This window comes from Pinus tabuliformis, chromosome 3_1 (assembly GCF_031772625.1).
Source record: "Pinus tabuliformis cultivar Carrire ecotype Pingquan chromosome 3_1, CPIR1, whole genome shotgun sequence".
In the NCBI taxonomy this organism is placed as follows: Eukaryota; Viridiplantae; Streptophyta; class Pinopsida; order Pinales; family Pinaceae; genus Pinus; species Pinus tabuliformis.
Window position 1 is genome coordinate 32,660,828 of NC_142301.1, and position 17,533 is coordinate 32,678,360.

Sequence of the window (17,533 nt, forward strand, 5' to 3'; positions counted from 1 at the left end):
TTTTCCCTTCTTGTCTCTGATTCTTTGCTTTGATACCTTGTGAAAATTTCTAACTAGAAATTCTATTACTGTAGCAACCAATTTATTTTACCTACTTATTTTCCAATAAGTTATTTACGAAATCCCTTCAGTAAATATTAAAATAAATTCTACTGCAAATATCCCACCATTATACAGAAACAAATACATGCACAAGAATCAAACACATCAACACAGTTATTTTTGGACAATTGTCCCCAAAAAAACCCAATGCGGGAAAACCAGTGCAACAGAGGGGGGTTTTATTAATCATCTTTCTTGAGTACAACTAGGGTGCCAAACTGGCTTACCCAACAGAGATAACCACATGGCAGTGATACCACAAAAAATCCTTCGGTGCCTCCCCTAGGCTCAGCGCCAGTCCAGCTAGCCTCTGTGCAGCTCCCTGTCCCTCTGCGTCGTCACTCTGCCTCACCGCGTCAGCACTTGGCCTCTTCTGTCCCTCCGCATCATCACTCTGCCTCACCGCATCAGCACTTGGCCTCTTTGTGTCACCCACGCAGGCCCTCCAGTCACTGCGCAATCCAGCTGCCTCTGCGTCTTTATAATTGGCTCTGCGTCTGCCTCTTTGATCTCTACGTTGGTCCTCAGGAACTATCCCTGCCTCTCTATTATGTACTCGCTGCCTCTCATTGCAATCCAGACCACTAGTTCGAATTTCTTAGCAAACCCTACTCCAGAAATTGGGCTGCCTGGTCTCCTTGGTGTTTCTCCAACTGACCCTCAAGCCTCCTCTTATACTTTGCCTGTTGATGAATCAACGGTCGAGATTAAATCCCTAATCAACAGCTAAGATTAAAATAGACTTGATCTTCGTCTCTTAGAAGCTTCTCATCCTTATCTTTATTAATACCCATTAATATTTTTATTTTCCTAAGTTTAGACTTAGGAACTCATTAAAATTATTAATTATTTTAATAACTCCTCATCTCGATGGAATTTTCCAAAACGATTGCCATGTCTTGGAGATCTCATGTGCTTTAGCTTCTCCACGAATTTTCATGGCTAGAGCACATTCGATGCTACCCCAAATCAACAATTGGCAATTGTAAGGTGAGCGTTGAGAGCCATGGACCTCAACCATAGCAGAGAGCACTTCATGGATCACCAGCATCGCTCATTGATTACTCGTGTTCCACCTCTGGATGAGGATGATGAACCTGGTACACCATGCCCAATTAGCTCCACGCATGCACTACACACTTGGCAGATGTTCTAGGGTACAGAGGATATCTCCCGTTGCAGAGAGAGGGTTTATGTCATCATCCTAGTCCTTACAGATGGTCTATAGGGATTTTTGATCCACTTGGATACCCATGAGGATGTCCTTGTGCCCCCACACCCACTTGGGAGCACCACAGGTTCTTACTTGGAAAACAAGGGGCCAACCCTTTGTCCACTATGTTTGGAGTCCATTCTTACATCATGGCACTCCTTGGATTACATAGGCCTCCTCAAAAGCCCAACGACTCACTACATTGATCATTTTGCCATCTTGAGAGGCTTATTCTTATGTTATTGAGTTATTTTGGCGGGCTTGTCACCAAAAAGTATCGTTATTATGCACATTATTTTATTCTAGGGGCATTATTAGTCCAAATTAGGTTATTCGAATCCCTTAGAGAATTGTGTAAATTGAAGAGAGGCATTCTCTCTCATTCATCATCACTTGGATTGGGTTCTTATCTGTTGTGATATTTTCGCTATCCACTTTGAAGGAGGATTTTGGATGTAATGGATGAATTTTGATGTTTAGATATCTCTCTCTTTTCTTGGAGCTTTATTATTGGCATAATTTGGTGATTGGATATACTCTTTAGACATGTAAGTAATCTTTTCATGTTTATTCTTGTTATTTTCTTTAATACATTAATGTTGCTGGGATTTTCGCTATACTAGATCTGAAATTTACTGATTTTATTATGTGAAATTGTGGAAATTTAGTCTTGTGTAGCATTGCATCATCTCATGTATCATGTCTGAAAGGGTGAATATTCCTAGAAATTGTTTCAATTGAACACATCTTGATAAGTCATCAATTATTGCAAATTGAAGTATAAATTCTTCTAGCAACTTCTCTCATGCCCTAATTGCCATGTGAAGTTGTCTAGGAGGCTCCTTGATTGGGTGTAGTTCCTCTAAATCACAAATATCATCTTGACTCCATCTTCCCCAAAGGATAAGGCACTGAGCCTTCCATAAGTGATCATTTTCAAAGAGAATTCCTCTCATCTTTCCCCCTCTTCTAGGCCTAGCCTCCATAAGTCAACTAGGGCATCACTTTTCTCACAATTTAGCCATCCAAAGAATTCAATCCCTTGCCCACAACTACGTTTATATGTCTTCTAGAGGCCCTCCAAATTTCACGAAATTTTGACGGTGGGATCTTGAGATATTCCAAGCCCTAGCTCGAAGATCAATTCTTGCCCTTGGTTTCCCATTGGCTAGTGACCTCATTGAGATCATAGCACTAAATCATCAAAACAAGATTTTTTCTTTGATCCCCTTCCTTTCCCCAATTAGGTCAAGCACATCCTTGATTTATCAACTCCATATCCCTGACCTAATTTTGGGTTCACTTGGCCCTTTGTGGTCCCGCAACTTGTTGACTCCAATTCCACAAAGATCACTTAGAAGCCAAGCATTCATAAGGACTTTTCAGACTAGGGGTTGCCTTGACAAGACACACTCTCAAACCCTATCCTCAAGAGAGAGTAGATGAATATAGCAAGTCATGCAGGGCCTAAGACCATACAAGAGAGAGTAGATGAATATAGTAAGTCATGCAGGGTATTAGTAAGGGAATGTAATGCTAATGAAGTATTCTTGCATTTATACCAAGAAGAAGAAAAGCTCTAGAAAATGAGATGTGAATATAAAGAGAACCCTACTAATGCCCTCTTCCTAGAAGCATTATATCAAGCTCATGTAACAAACACCTTACCTATTTTTCTCCAAGAGAAGAGGGATGAAGAGAAGTCCAGCTTGCCTAGCAATGATGAAGATGACAAAGAGGACCTTGGGAATCTAAATGATGAGCAAAAGGATGAGTCCTCCTTGGGTCCACATGATGAAAAGGAGGATTTTGTGACGTGTGTTGGGGAAAAGGAATCTATTGAAAGTAAAGTTGAGGTTGATCTTACCTTTCTTGAGGATATTACTCCTGATGACTCTCCTTTTGAGAACCTTGGGGAAGGTCATCCCATTAACCCCTTGAAAGATGTCATCGGAGATTACTTCCGTATTGAAAGGGAGAAATGGGAAATGATTGATCCCCAGTTTGATGGTGCTCCCATTTATGACACTCACAAGGAGGATGAGGTTGAGGTTGGTCTTCCCTTTATCTCAGGCAATATTTATGATAACATATCCATCAATACCCCCGGGAAGGAGGATCATTTTTTTCCCTTGCATAGAAAAGGGAAGTTCAAAGCAATTGGTTCTCCTTTTTGGGAAGACCTTATCTTTGATACTAATGATGAAGGAATTGATAGGGCCCTTGCTCCTACCTACCTTCCTTGTGATTCTGGAAGTACATTCAAATCACTTGAGCCTTTAGAATATGATTTTCAGGAAAACAGACCCATTAGATATAATACCTCACCTTCCCCATCGCCTTTCCTTCTAGTCCATTATTTTGAGTCATCCATGAGTGATTCCCTCACCCCTTATCCTATGATCTCAAGTGACCATGAGCCCTTTTCCCCTTCTGAGTATAGTGTCAATGAAGAGCCCCTCATCAAATGTACTTTATCTCCTTGGACACACCCTAAGGATTATAATCACTCCATAACCTCCCCTCTCTAATGTGACCATCGCCTGGAGCAACCTATTTGTTGCACTCCTCCTTTCTCTTCCCACCATGACCTTGTAGCATCCACAAAGCATAATATTAGGGCCAGCGATTGTGATAGGAGGTTCTTAAGAGTGATCATTCATTCCACCATTGTGTACTCTCACCTTTACCCTTCTTCTAGGCCTAGCTTCCATAGATCACCTAGGGCATCACTTTTCTCACAATTTAGCCATCCAAAGAATTTGATCTCTCGCCCACAACTGCGTTGGTGTGTCTTCTAGAGGCCCTCCAAATTTCACAAAATTCTGACGGTTGCTTGAGATATTTCAGGCCCTAGCTTGAAGATCAATTATTGCCCTTGGTTCCCCATTAGCTAGTCACCACATTGGGATCATAGCACTAAATCATCAAAACAAGATTCTTTCTTTGATCCCCTTCCTTTCCCCAATTAGGTCAAGCACATCCTTGATTGATCAACTCCATATCCTTGACCTAATTTTGGGTTCACTTGGCCCTTAGGTTCACTTGGCAACTTGTTGATGTGAAAATTTATGCATCTAACACATCAGACACCCCTACTGTAATATCTGGTTTACTATCTCCTACATATTCTTTACATTAACAAGTTATTTAATAATATAAACATAGAAGTAAACACAATTGCATCCTTCACAAATATACGGATTAACAACTGAAATAGATTGGGACAACACAAGGGACATCGTTATTTTTGGACAACTATCCCCAGAAAAACTCAATGTGGGAAAACAGGTGCAGCATATATGAGGGTTTTATTATTAAGTGGATTTCTAAATACAACTAGGGTTCCAAAAATGGCTCACCCTTTAGAGAATATCCTCGACAACAGTACCTCTATCCGGAGACAGATATTTCCGCAAATCAGCAACCGGATGAACAATCCCACAGTGACTCTGGTTGCTCCTTGTGCTAGACAATGAAAGTTGCTTCAAGCACTCTTCTAGAACCACGTCACCCTTCAGGAACTGTGTCACCCTTCCTCGGCTCTGTGTCATTTGATCAACTCCCAGTCTGCCCCACAGACACTCTCAACACCGCCTCTGAAGCCCTCTTCGACTTCTACGTCAGCCTCTACAACCCTCTGCGTCCTCTGCACTAGCCTCCTTAGCCTTTGCGTCAGCCCTCCTAGGCTCTGCACTGCCTCTTTCGGCACTTTTCTGCCTCTCTGATATGTATTCTTCAACCTTGGACCGAAATCCTTTGCTGAACTGTCCCTCACTGCAACTGATCACTCACTCGATTTCATCAGGAAACCTCGCCCAAGAAAATCGAATTCTTGATCTCTCTTGGCGTATCTCCAACTGACCCTTCAATGGCTGAGATTAAGTCCTTAATCAACGGCTAAGATTAGAACTGGCTTGATCCTTGTCTCTTACAACTTTCTCACTCATAATATATTAATACACATTAATATTTTAATTTTCCTAAGTTTAGACTTAGGAACTCATTAAAAGTATTAATTATTTTAATATCTCTTCATTCGGGTGGAATCTCTCCAAACGATATATGGGTCTTGGAGATCTCATGTGGCCTTACCCTCTCCACCAAATTTCATGGCTAGAGCACATCCGATGCTACCAAAAATCAACACTCCCTCTTAGCGAGGAATGTGCTCTAGTAATGCTTCACCATAGAAACATCACACTGATCTTCCGCATCGGTCCTCTGTGTTGATGCTTGGCCTGTTGTCATACATCCACTGCACTGCTCCTTCCTGTACTGCTGCGCATGACATTGCCACTGCTACATCTGTACTGCATCTCCCTCTCAAAATGTTGCATCATGCTTCCCATAGCACTGCCACTGCTAACTACTGCACTGCAACTCAATTACTGAGAAGTAAGTAGCTGATTTCACCCAAACATGACATCTTGATCAGTTTGGAAGCCTCGTGATGTTGAAGCTACCTCAACTGCTGTCATGTGCTCCCTCTGCTGCCATTGCACTGCTGCAAATACCTATGTGCCTCTCGCACTGCTGCAACCTCCACTACACTGCTACAGACTTTTGCACTCTAGCATTGCCTTGTCACTGCATCACACCTTGCTCCACCCAACATTTGTCATCCTGCATGTAGTCCTCTCGACTAAAACTCTATGTCTCCCAACCCCTTCTCTAGAGTCGCATCAGCACTCATGGCGCAATCGTCATCAACCTTTGAGTCGGAAGCTTCTTCCTTGCCTTTCTTCCTGGGGCACTGAGAGGCATAATGTCCCAGCTCCCCACAGTTGAAGTACTTGACCTTGGAGATGTCTCTCTTCTTCCTCTTTTGAACCCCCTGTTGTCCCGCAAAAGCTACATCCTCCTCCTCCTCTTTCTTGATTCAAACTCCCTTACCGCTGTGAAAATTCTATCACTACAACAATTGATTTATTTTACCTACTTATTTTCTAATAAGTTATTTATGAAAACCCTTCAGCAAACATTAAAATAAATTTTGCTGCAGACACCACATAATAATACAGAAACAAATACATGCACAAGAATCAAACACATCAATACAGATCTTTGATTCTTTTGGACAATTGTCCCCAGAAAAACCCAATGCGGGAAAATCGGTGCAGCAGCGGAGGATTTTATTAATCAACTATTCTTGAGTACAACTAGGTGCCAAACTAGCTTACCCAACAGAGATAAATTCTCCAGTACTCTCCCCCAGACTCAACGTCAGACTTGCTGGCCTCTATGCAGCTCCCAGACCCTCTGCGTCAGCTCCTGTCTCTCTGCGTCAGCACTGGGCCTCTCTGCGTCACCCACACAGGCCCTCCAGTGACTGTGCAGTCCTACTGCCTCTATGTCTGCCTCTCTAATCTCTGCGCTGATCTTCTGGTGTTGTTCCTACCTCTCTGTTCCGTACTCGCTACCTCTTGTTGCAATCCAAACCACTAGTTCGAATTTCTCAGCAAACCCCGCTCTAGAAATCGAACTGACTGGTCTCCCTCAGTGTGTTCTCCAACTGGCCCTCAAGCCTCTTCTTATACTTTTCATGATGGTCCTTCAACGGCCGAGATTACATCTCTAATCAAAGGCTAAGATTAGATTTGGCTCGATCCGTGTCTTTTGGAACCTTCTAACCCAGTTTTATATTAATACCGATTAATATTTTATTTTCCTAAGTTTAGACTTAGCAACTCCATTAAAAATATTAATTATTTTAATATCTCCTAAACCGAGTAGAATCTGCCCAAACCATTTTTGGGTCTTGGAGATCTCATGTACCTTAGCCTCTCCACCAATTCTCATGGCTAAAGCACATCCGATGCTACCCCAAATCAACACTCCATCTTACCGAGGATTGTGCTCTAGTAATACTCCACACTGAGAATCACTTTGATTATACGGCATCGATACCTGTGTTGATGCTAGGCCTTCCTACCCAACATCCTACATGGGTATCAGAGCTATTTGAGGGTTGCATCCATTGGTGATCCAAATTGAAAGACGGTACAACAGCATCCGACTGTCGTTTCCTAGATCAACTATTTCTGACCACTTTCGAGCCGAGAGGACTGCTCTATTGTGTTAGGAGCATCTGTTCCAGTGAGGAACCCCTTTCATTTCACGCGAAAAGGTTTCCAGTAGCCCTAGCTACGTCATTTTTATGATCTGGAGGTATATAGTGTTTATTTTTTGTTTTACTTATTTTCTCTCTAATTATTTCGGTTTATTTATCTCACTGTTTTTTATTACTGGATCTATACCTTTCATTTCTACGTATGCTCTTTGCCCCGTGACTCTGTACAATCTGGGCAAATCAGAAATAGAAATGAAGGATTTTTCTCATGCGTATGATCTTTCCCGCCACGTCTTAGTGTGATCTTAGAAAATCAAAAACATTGAGGAAAATATTTAGTTTCCGGCAAAAGCTAACTTCAAGCCATAAGGCTTGGCTTTTTTTGCATGTCCATGTTGGGTTGTGTGTTTTTTGTTTAATAGGCAAAAAGGGCTTTTTCAAGCACACATCCCAAAGCTTCAATGACTAAAAAAAATCCCTTCCTCTTTTCCAAAAATTACTAGCCTTTTAAACTAGCTCACTTGGTCCAAAGTTACTTTATGAGAATATAGGTCTTGAGTTCAAGTCTTTCTTTTTGTTGAGTTACTTTTTCAAAAAGCACATGTCACTTATATTTTAAAGTTACTTTATGTAAAAGCTTTCTCACCCATTATAAAAGGTGAGTCATTTATAATTCTAAAGTCACTTTATCTTTTATTTAAGTTACAATTTAGTGGGTAGCTCATAAAGTACCATTGCAAAAGTGATTTTCACTTATCTATAAAAGATGGTCACATAAAATCTTTTTTTGAAGTGAGCTAATTAGATTAAGTTTGGAAAGCGGGGGGGGGTCTAAATATAACATTATCATTCACTTCCGCACATTCACGCACTTCATCGGCATCTTCAACAACTTTTCTTCAAAAAGCCATAACTTTTTCATCCGGAAGCCATTTTCAGGGCTGTTTTTTTTAATCGACCTAATTTTTCGAGATCTTTCCATTGAAACACTTAGTTTCAGCATCTACAACTTCAATTTCTATTAAAATGGAAAGTCCATGCCAAGATATTCTTGACAGCACCAACTATTTCCAATGGTGGTCCTACACTGTGGATTTACTTAGAAGTAAAGGTCTTTATAGAATAGTCTCACGCTAAGAAACTAAACCTAAAGATGAAGAGAAGGCAGCCAAATGGCAAAATAGGTAAGATCAAGCACATGGGTTGATAGAGATGTCTATTTCTCCAAACCTTAGATTCCATATCGCAGAACTTGACACCCCTAATGAAGTAATGAAACAAATCACTAAATTTTTGGAATTAAAAATGAAATTAGAGCCCTTCAACTCGAAAATGAGTTGCTTACGTTGGACCCCAATAATTTTTCTTCCATTGAAGATCTTTTGTCCAAGTTCAAGACCCTTAGACTTCTCTTGGAAGGTATTAATATTAAGAAAGAAGATGGTAGCCTTATCTATTCCATTCTTACTAAGTTGGGACCAGCCTACTCTATGTTTGTTTCCACCTTCCATTCTACTAGAGAAGACTTTATTTCTCAAGGACAATCCTACAAGTCTCCCTCTTTTGATGCCTTTTGTGATTCTTTAATAAGAGAACAAGAAAAGCTCTTACACCTTGGTCTTCTTAATGTTGGAAACTCTTCTAAGAAAGCCTTAGCGGCACAGCATCAACCAAGTTCAAAGAATCCTAAGAAGCAGTATCCTAAAAGGAATGGTTCGAAACCAACCAAGAGTCCAAAGCACTTTCAGTCTCAAAATGAAAAGTCAATTCAACAAAATAATAAGGCAAATAAAAACAAAGGGAAGAAGACTGATAGACATTGCAACTTTTGTAATCGAGATGGCCACATAGAATCCAAATGCTTTAAGATGGAAGCCTTGGAAGCAATGACGAAGAAGCGTAACATCCATTTGGAGTACTCTTCTGTTGAAGTTTCTAAGTTTACTTAGTTTAGAAACCCTTCATGCACTTTTTCTGATTTATTCCTACCTACTTGTTATTTTTCTTTAACTTTACAAAGTAAATACTGAAAATAAACACCAATGCATGCTCAACATATTACAGATCAGCAACTAAAAGAAACAAGAACAAACAACCACATGACACCATTATTTTTGGACCAATGTCCCCAGAAAAATCCAATGCGAGAAAACAGGTGTAGCTATCTGAGGGTTTTCTTATTAAGCAATATCAGGGTACAATCTGGGTGTCGAAACTGGCCTACCCAACAAAGAATTTCCTTAGCAACTATACCTCACAGTTTGAGAGGAATCTCCTAGCTGAAACCCCGGAAAACACTTCCGACAACTCCTGAGCACAAAACTGCTCTATAACCCCAGCATCTGCCCAAACTGGACTGTGTCAGCCCCTCGTTGTCTCACGTTGGCCCTGCGTCAAGCTTTCTAAGGCTGCATCAGCCCGGGAGGCCATGCGTTAGCTCTAGGAGCCTCTGCGTCTGCTGCGCTGGCCCTCTAGTGCTCTGCGCAGCACTTGGCTGCCTTTGCATGGCCCTTCGTGAACTCTTGCTGCCATTGCATCACCCTCCTTGGCTGTTGTGCTGCTCTCCCAGCACAATCTCTGCCTTCTCTGTTTCTATGTACTCAATGCCCCTCAGCTGCTCTCGCAATCACTGATTCTATCTCTCTTAGCAAACCCCACTCTAGAGAATACAATGACTGATCACTCTGGTGTGTTCTCCAAGTGACCCTCAAGCCTCTTCTTATACTTTTCCTGTTGACATATCAACGATCAAGATTAAATCCCTAATCAACAACTAAGAATAGATCTAGCTTGATCCATGTCTTTTGGACCATTCTAACACAGATTCATATTAATACACATTAAAAATATTAATTATTTTAATATCTCCCGATTCATTTAGAATGTACTCAAACGCTTTCTGGGTATTGGAGATCTCATGTGCCCCAACCTCTCCACCAAATTTTGTGGTTAGAGCACATCCGATATTACTCCAAATCAACACTCCCACTTAGCAAGGATTGTGCTCTAGCAATACCCTTTACTGAGTATTACTCTGATCATCCGGCATCGGTACTTGTGTTGATGCTAGGCCTTCTTGCCCACCATCTTCTGCATTGTTGCCTCCCGTACTGCTGCCCATGGTTTAGCCACTGCCACTGCTGCATCTATACGATAGCTCCCTCTGCATTTGTGTTGTTGCTGGTCCTTCCTCCCAACATTGTATCTGCACTACAACTCCCTCTGCATCTGTGTTGCTGCGGGTCCTTCCTCCCAACACTGCACCTCCTCTCATCATGTTGCATCTTGCTGCCCACTGTTGCACTGCATCTCAGTTACTGAGAAGTAACTGATCTCCCCACTGACCTCCCTGTTGGACTAGAGACACCCATTGATGTTGAAGCTCCCTCCGCCGCTGACAAGTGCTCCCTCTAAGAACTCTGCGCTGCTGCAACAACTCTCTGCATCTCGCATTGTTGCACACCTCTCTGTGCCTTCCTACACTGGTGCAACACTCATGTGCCTCTCGCACTGTTGCAGTCTGCTAGCTCTGCGCTTTCTCGGGACTCCTGCACTGTAGCTCCCTCTGTCACTCCATCCGCATCCATCTCTACCCACTCAGCCAGTCCTGCTACTCCTCGTCGAGGCTCCCGTAGCAAGGTCTAATCCAAGAGGCTGGGTACCTCAAGGATCCTGCCCCTCATCACCTATAGTCTGCCTGACTACAGCTTGATGTCTCCCCACTTTCGCTCAAGTGGTGCGTGTGAATTCATGGGACAGTCATCGTCCATCAAAACTTCCTTCTCTGCCCATGTTGGCGCTGCCTTAGTCTCAGAAGACTCTCCCTTGCTCTTCTTCCTTGGGCACTGGGTCGCATAATGACCCATCTCCCCACAGTGGAAGCACTTGATCTTGGAGAGATCTTTCTTCTTCCGCTTCTCCTGCTTTCCCTCAAATGCTAGGGCCACATCCTCCTCCTCCTCCTTGACCTTGATCCCTTTGCTGCTGCTACCTATCTTCAACTGCCGTCTAATCTCTTCCTGGCGAAGCGCTGCCCACATCTCGTCCCAAGGTAGAAGAGTCCCTCTACCCAGGATACTCTGGACAAACACTTCCCAATCTTTTGAGACAGCATTCAGGGTTGTCCTCACCATAAGCTATTGATCTGGTGTCGCTCCTATATCAGTCAACTGGTCTCGGATCTCATTCAGTCCTCCGAGGAAAGTGTCAATTGATTGACCCTTCTTCATCTGACATGACGTCATCTGGTTCTCGACCAGCATTCTTCTCTGCACAGAAGTATGCTGGCACAAGTTCTTGAGAGCCTCCCACATCTCAACTGTTGTTTCCTTCTCGGCTATATGTGGTACCACATGATCCTTGACCCCGTCAAGGATAATCCACTTGGCCCTCTCCATTGCCTCTTCGTACTTGTCGTTATCATTGGGGTCGACTAGGATACCTATAAACTTCAATGCGAAGTTCTTGACACGATTCCTGTCAAGCACTGATAAGATTTTGGCCTTACAGACTACGAAGTTCGATGCTCCATCCAGTCTATTGTTGAAGTTTCTAAGTTTACTTAGTTATAAACCCTCCATGCACTTTATCTGATTTATTCCTACCTACTTGTTATTTTCCTTAACAAGTTATTTACAATGTAAATATTGAAAATAAACACTATTGCATGCTCAACATATTACAGATCAACAACTAAAAGAAACAAGAACAAACACACCACATGACACCATTATTTTTGGACTAATGTCCCCGAAAAAAACCCAATCTGGGAAAACCGATGCAGCTATCTGAGGGATTTCTTATTAAGCAATATCAGTCTTCAGAGTACAATCTAGGTGCCGAAACTGGCCTACCCAACAGAGAATTTTCTTAGCAGTAATACCTCTCGATTTTTGACAAATCTACTCGTTGAACCCCCAGATAATTCTTCTAGCAGCTACTCAACACCAATCTGCCCCAAAAAACCCAAGGTCCGCCCAATCTGGACTACGTATGCCTAATCTGGACTGCATCAGCCTCTCCTAGCCCAATGTTGGCCCTGCGTCAGTATATCTTGGCCTGCTTGTTAATTTTAGGTATGTTCTATGCTAGAGCAATTTATTTCAATTTTCAGAGTTAGTTCAATAACTTTAGCAATCACATCAGCATTAAAGTAAACTGCAGATAGAACATAAATATAAATTGCAGAAGACAAGCCAAGACAAGAGGACACAAGATGTGGCGCCAGCCAAGGACAAACCCCAATGTGGGGAAACCCTTGATCATTTCTTCCTTTATGTTCTTCAAAGTTCAGCAGAGGAAGAGAGAGAGAGAGATAGTACATTTTCAACAGAAGTCAACACTTTGACTTTCTATATCTATATGAGATCAGTTGAAGACATGTTGCTTCAACTGATTCTCCAAGGTGACTCCTTCCCCTATCATCGTGTTGCATCTGGTCCACTTGCTGCACCACTCCATACTGCACCATGCTGCACTAATCATATTTATCATCATGTTGCCCATGTCCATGATATTATTCATCATCATGCTGCCCTTTAAGTCCATGATCTCATGCTGCCCTTGTTAATGTGCATATCATCATGCTGCCCTTGCTAATGTGCATCATTCATTATCATGCTGCCTGTGCACCATTCATTATCATGTTGCTTGTGCATCATTCAACACCATTCTGCCCCAGAAAACCCATGGTCCGCCCAATCTGGACTACATCTGCCTAATCTGGACTGCATCAGCCTCTCCTAGCCTAGCGCTGGCCCTGCATCAGCCTATCTTGGCCTGCGTGTTAATTTTAGGTATGTTCTATGCTAGAGCAATTTATTTCAATTTTCAGAGATAGTTCAATAACTTTAGCAATCACATCAGCATTAAAGTAAACTGCAGATAGAACATAAATATAAATTGCAGAAGACAAGCCAAGACGAGAACACAAGATGTGGCGCCAGCCAGGGACAAACCCCAATGTGGGGAAACACTTGATCAATTCTTCCATTATGTTCTTCAAAGTTCAGCAGAGAAAGAGAGAGAGAGAGTACATTTTCAACAAAAGTCAACACTTTGACTTTCTATATCTATATGAGATCAGTTGAAGACATGTTGCTTCAACTGATTCTCCAAGGTGACTCCTTCCCCTATCATCATGTTGCATCTAGTCCACTTGTTGCACCATTGCGTACTGCACCATGTTGCACTAATCATATTTATCATCATGCTGCCCATGTCCATGATCTTATTCATCATCATGCTGCCCTTTAAGTCCATGATCTCACGTTGCCCTTGTTAATGTGCATATCATCATGCTGCCCTTGCTAATGTGCATCATTCATTATCATGTTGCCTGTGCATCATTCATTAACATGCTGCCTATGCATCATTCATAAACCAACTAGATTTAGGCTCCTCTTTACAGTGGATACTTCTATCCAGCAAACTGAGATCTTGAACATGCCCAACATAGTTCATGTTGTCAGCTACAGGTATGTGACTTTAACACTGAGATACTTCCTTTTGCTGAGGCATAAGTCCACTCTTCTTTCTGCGTCTTAGGTCTTTATATGTTGTTGATTAGGGCCTTTTCATGACAACAAATAAGACTGCAAATGGTGGCTGCCAATTAGGTCTCTTGACGTTGCGGTGAAGCTCTCTTCTAGACTTGTGGTTAGGGTCTCTTCTAGACCTGCGGTAAAATCTTTCCTAGCTGAATTAGAGAAGCTTCCTAGACAGCATAGATTAGGCCTCTCCTTAACCACGTTGACTGTGTATAGGAGCTCCCTTGACTGCGGCTAGGGCATGGCTTGACTGTGGCCAGATTACTCCTTGTTGGACTACGGATGAAGGCTCTTCAAGAGCAGCAGGTCAGGCCTGCAGTTAGGGCACTTAGGACTGCGAAGGACAGTGGCAAGGCCTCTGCTTTACTGTGTATAAGAGCCTCCTTTAGCTGCATAAAGAACCCTCCTAGACTGCAACTTTGGACAGCGTATGAATCTCCTTAGACAGCGTATAAGAGTCTCTGTTTGCTGAGTAGATCATCCTACGGCTAGGGCATCATCTTGCAGCTAGGACTCCTTCTAGGCCAGCATATTCTTTAGTTCTCTCCTCCAAAAACCCAACGTGGATAGGAGATCACCTCAAGAATACGTGTAAAATGACTTCAAATCCTCACCAATTTATACTAAAACGTGGATGATGAATAGACACGTCTATTGGACTTCTGAGCCTACTCAAGTTGCTGGCCGACTTGACAATTTGATTTATAACATAAATAAATTCATAACTTCATGAATACTTATCGGAATCGAATGATGTTTAGATCAATCCTACACCTCTCGATGAGAGGGATCCAATAAAAATATCAGCGGCCATAAATAAGATGATCCACATGGAGTTTGGCCCTAGTTGCCAATTTTAACACTCCCTCTCAACTAGGGAGAACTCCATCTGTTGATCCATATGTTCGACTGTACTATCTCTGCCATCAGTGCCCTGCGCAACTCTTGTTGGCTCTGCTTAGCTCTGTTGGCTCTGCTCAGCTCTGCTTAGCTCTTCTAGCTCTGCTCTGCTCTGCTCAACTTTTCTTAGCTCTGCTGGCTCTGCTCTGCTTTACTCAGCTCTATTCAGCTCTGTTGGCTCTGCTCTGCTCTACTCAGCTCTACTTAGCTCTGCTGGCTCTGCTCAGCTCTACTTAGCTCTATTGTTTCTGCTCAGCGCTGCTCAACTCTATTGGCTCTACTCTGCTCTTATTAGCTCTGTTGGCTCTGTTTTGCTTTGCTTAGCTCTATTGGCTCTGCTCTGCTTTGCTCAGCTCTGCTCTGCTTTGCTCAGCTCTACTCTACTCAACTCTGCTGACTCTGTTGAATGTTCTGCTTTGCTCAGCTCTGCTGGCTCTGCTATGCTCTGCTTAGCTCTGCTGAACTATGAAGAAGAAGAATTGATCGAGAATGTGTCATACCATTCTCCACTGACCCGAAGTCAGTCCCAGAGTGTGTACCACTGGTCCCAGACCAGTCCTCAACTGACCCGAAGTCAATGTCATAGTAAGTACAACTCCTACCATTTGTCCCAGACCAGTACTCTACTGACTCGAAGTCAGTCTCAGAGTATGTACCACTGGTCCCAGACCAATCCTCTATTGACCCGAAGTCAGTGTCATAGTGGGTACAACTCCTACCACTGGTCCCAGACCAGTATCATTGATCCCAGATCAATGAAGGTCATCCTAGCATAGGGAGTACGGTAGATACAACAATGCATCCATCGGTACTACTATGGTCCCTATCCTCATTTCCCTGCTCATTGATCAGATGAGAGGTACTTCCCATGAGTCCCAGACTACATGGGTAGGATGCCTTGACAAGAGAACTAATCAATCCTATCCTCACAGGAGAACTAATCATCCTGCTACACAATCGTCATGGAGAACACATCATCCAGACCTCACAGGAGAACTAATCATCCTGCTACACAGGAGAGCGAATCATCTTGTCCCACAAGAGAGCGAGTCATCTTGTCCCACAAGAGAGCGAATCATCCTGTCCATAGGAAAGCAAATCATCTTGTCCCAGTGCGCACCACCAGGGGAGGGTGAGTCACCCTGTGGTCGTATGTTGCTTTAGTAAGAACCGCAAGCCCCCAGAGCTCCCAGAGCTCAATGTATGCAACATGCAGGACCCTTTTACAAGGGTCTCTTGACGACTCCAAGTCGTTCGGGAAAATCATAGATTTGATCTTTCCCCGGGGCTCTGACAAAGTGTAGTGACCTGTACATCATCTCAGTGCAATGGAGCCTCCTTGGTCATCAACTTACCATATCCCAGATAAGGCAGTATCTGATATCTATCTACTGGAGCAATCATTGAATATGGTATTCCTCAATAATCGAATCCCACCTTTGGTTGTCACAGATAATCACAGTGGTATTCATCATGTGTACTCACTGAAGAGTTTCCACAACCAGGCAACTTCATACGAGGTCATACTCGTAGTTATGTATCCGGTCTCGGCGGTACTTATAACAACCAACTTCTGCTTCCTGCTCATCCATGATATCGAAGCAGAATCCAAAGAGAACCAGCACTGAAAAGTGCTCTAGTGATCCTCCACACTGCCTGCCCAATCAGCATTCGAATAATCATGCAGTTTTCATATTTCCGGCAGTGTATCTCAATCCATGAGAGATTGTGCCCCGAAGATATCTCAGAAGATTCTTGGCACCAATCCAGTGAGGCTCAACCAAATATGAGCTCACCATGCTAACTGCAAAACATATGTCCAGAATCCAACTCCCTCTTACTTCTGCAAATGAGAGGGTCTGCACCTGTCAGAAATAGTTCGTCCGCATAAGGTGTCGGTATGAGAGGTCTATCATCCACAACCTTCGGGTAATGGTTTGGATTGGTTTCACTCCTAGTGAATCTCAGCTTCATCAAACAGCTATCAATCCTTTCATACTTCGCCCGGGGTGTTTTGCTTCAAGCCATAGAGGGCTTTCTTCCACCTGTATACATGAGATTCCTGATTATCAATCTCAGATCCCTCAGGTTGTTCCAGACCTGTGGACCTGCTACATGAGGGGAATGGTCCCCTTGTAAGATTTCCTTTGGTACATCTCAGACATGTACTTTCATGCTCCTTTTGAATTCAAGCATCCATGTCACCATTTGACTCACAAACCTTCGGTGCTACGTGACAATGGACATGGTCCCCAGTGGACTTCCTGCAATTTGATACAACCCTGAACTCAAAAACATCTTTGAAAATTCTATTTCCAAACACGTACCTTTCCATCGACGAGTGCCACCCTGAAACCTTTTATATCCATTTCCGAGATGGACACCAGGTTCTTCTTGCGATCAGGTACATAAAAATGATTATGAGGTTCCTTGCTTTCTTTGAAGAGTCGACCATTTCCTTGATGACATGCATTACCAGTCATTCCTTTGATCATTGAAGATGCCCCTAGAATGATTGTTATCTTCGTCAAGAGATGTGTCTCTGCCATTCGGACACTCCATCACATAATGGCTTAACTTATTGTAACCAAGGCATCTGCCTTTCCTTCCACCCTTAGATTCAAACTCCCCAATGAAGTGATCTTTAGATGGGCCATTAGAAACTTCCGCTATGCCATTGTGATAATATGCTCTGCT

At 42.8% G+C, this 17,533-nt stretch overlaps 1 protein-coding gene across 1 annotated transcript in view; it reads right to left on the reverse strand.

Moving 5' to 3' along the window:
- Positions 1–325: 325 nt before the first annotated feature.
- Positions 326–17,533, reverse strand: part of LOC149185620 (uncharacterized) — a 157,579-nt gene continuing 140,371 nt past the window's right edge. Inside the window, exon 5 of the mRNA XM_089409099.1 lies at positions 326–661. Coding sequence (XP_089265225.1) covers positions 326–661 — 336 coding nt within the window. The remainder of the gene's footprint in view (positions 662–17,533) is intronic.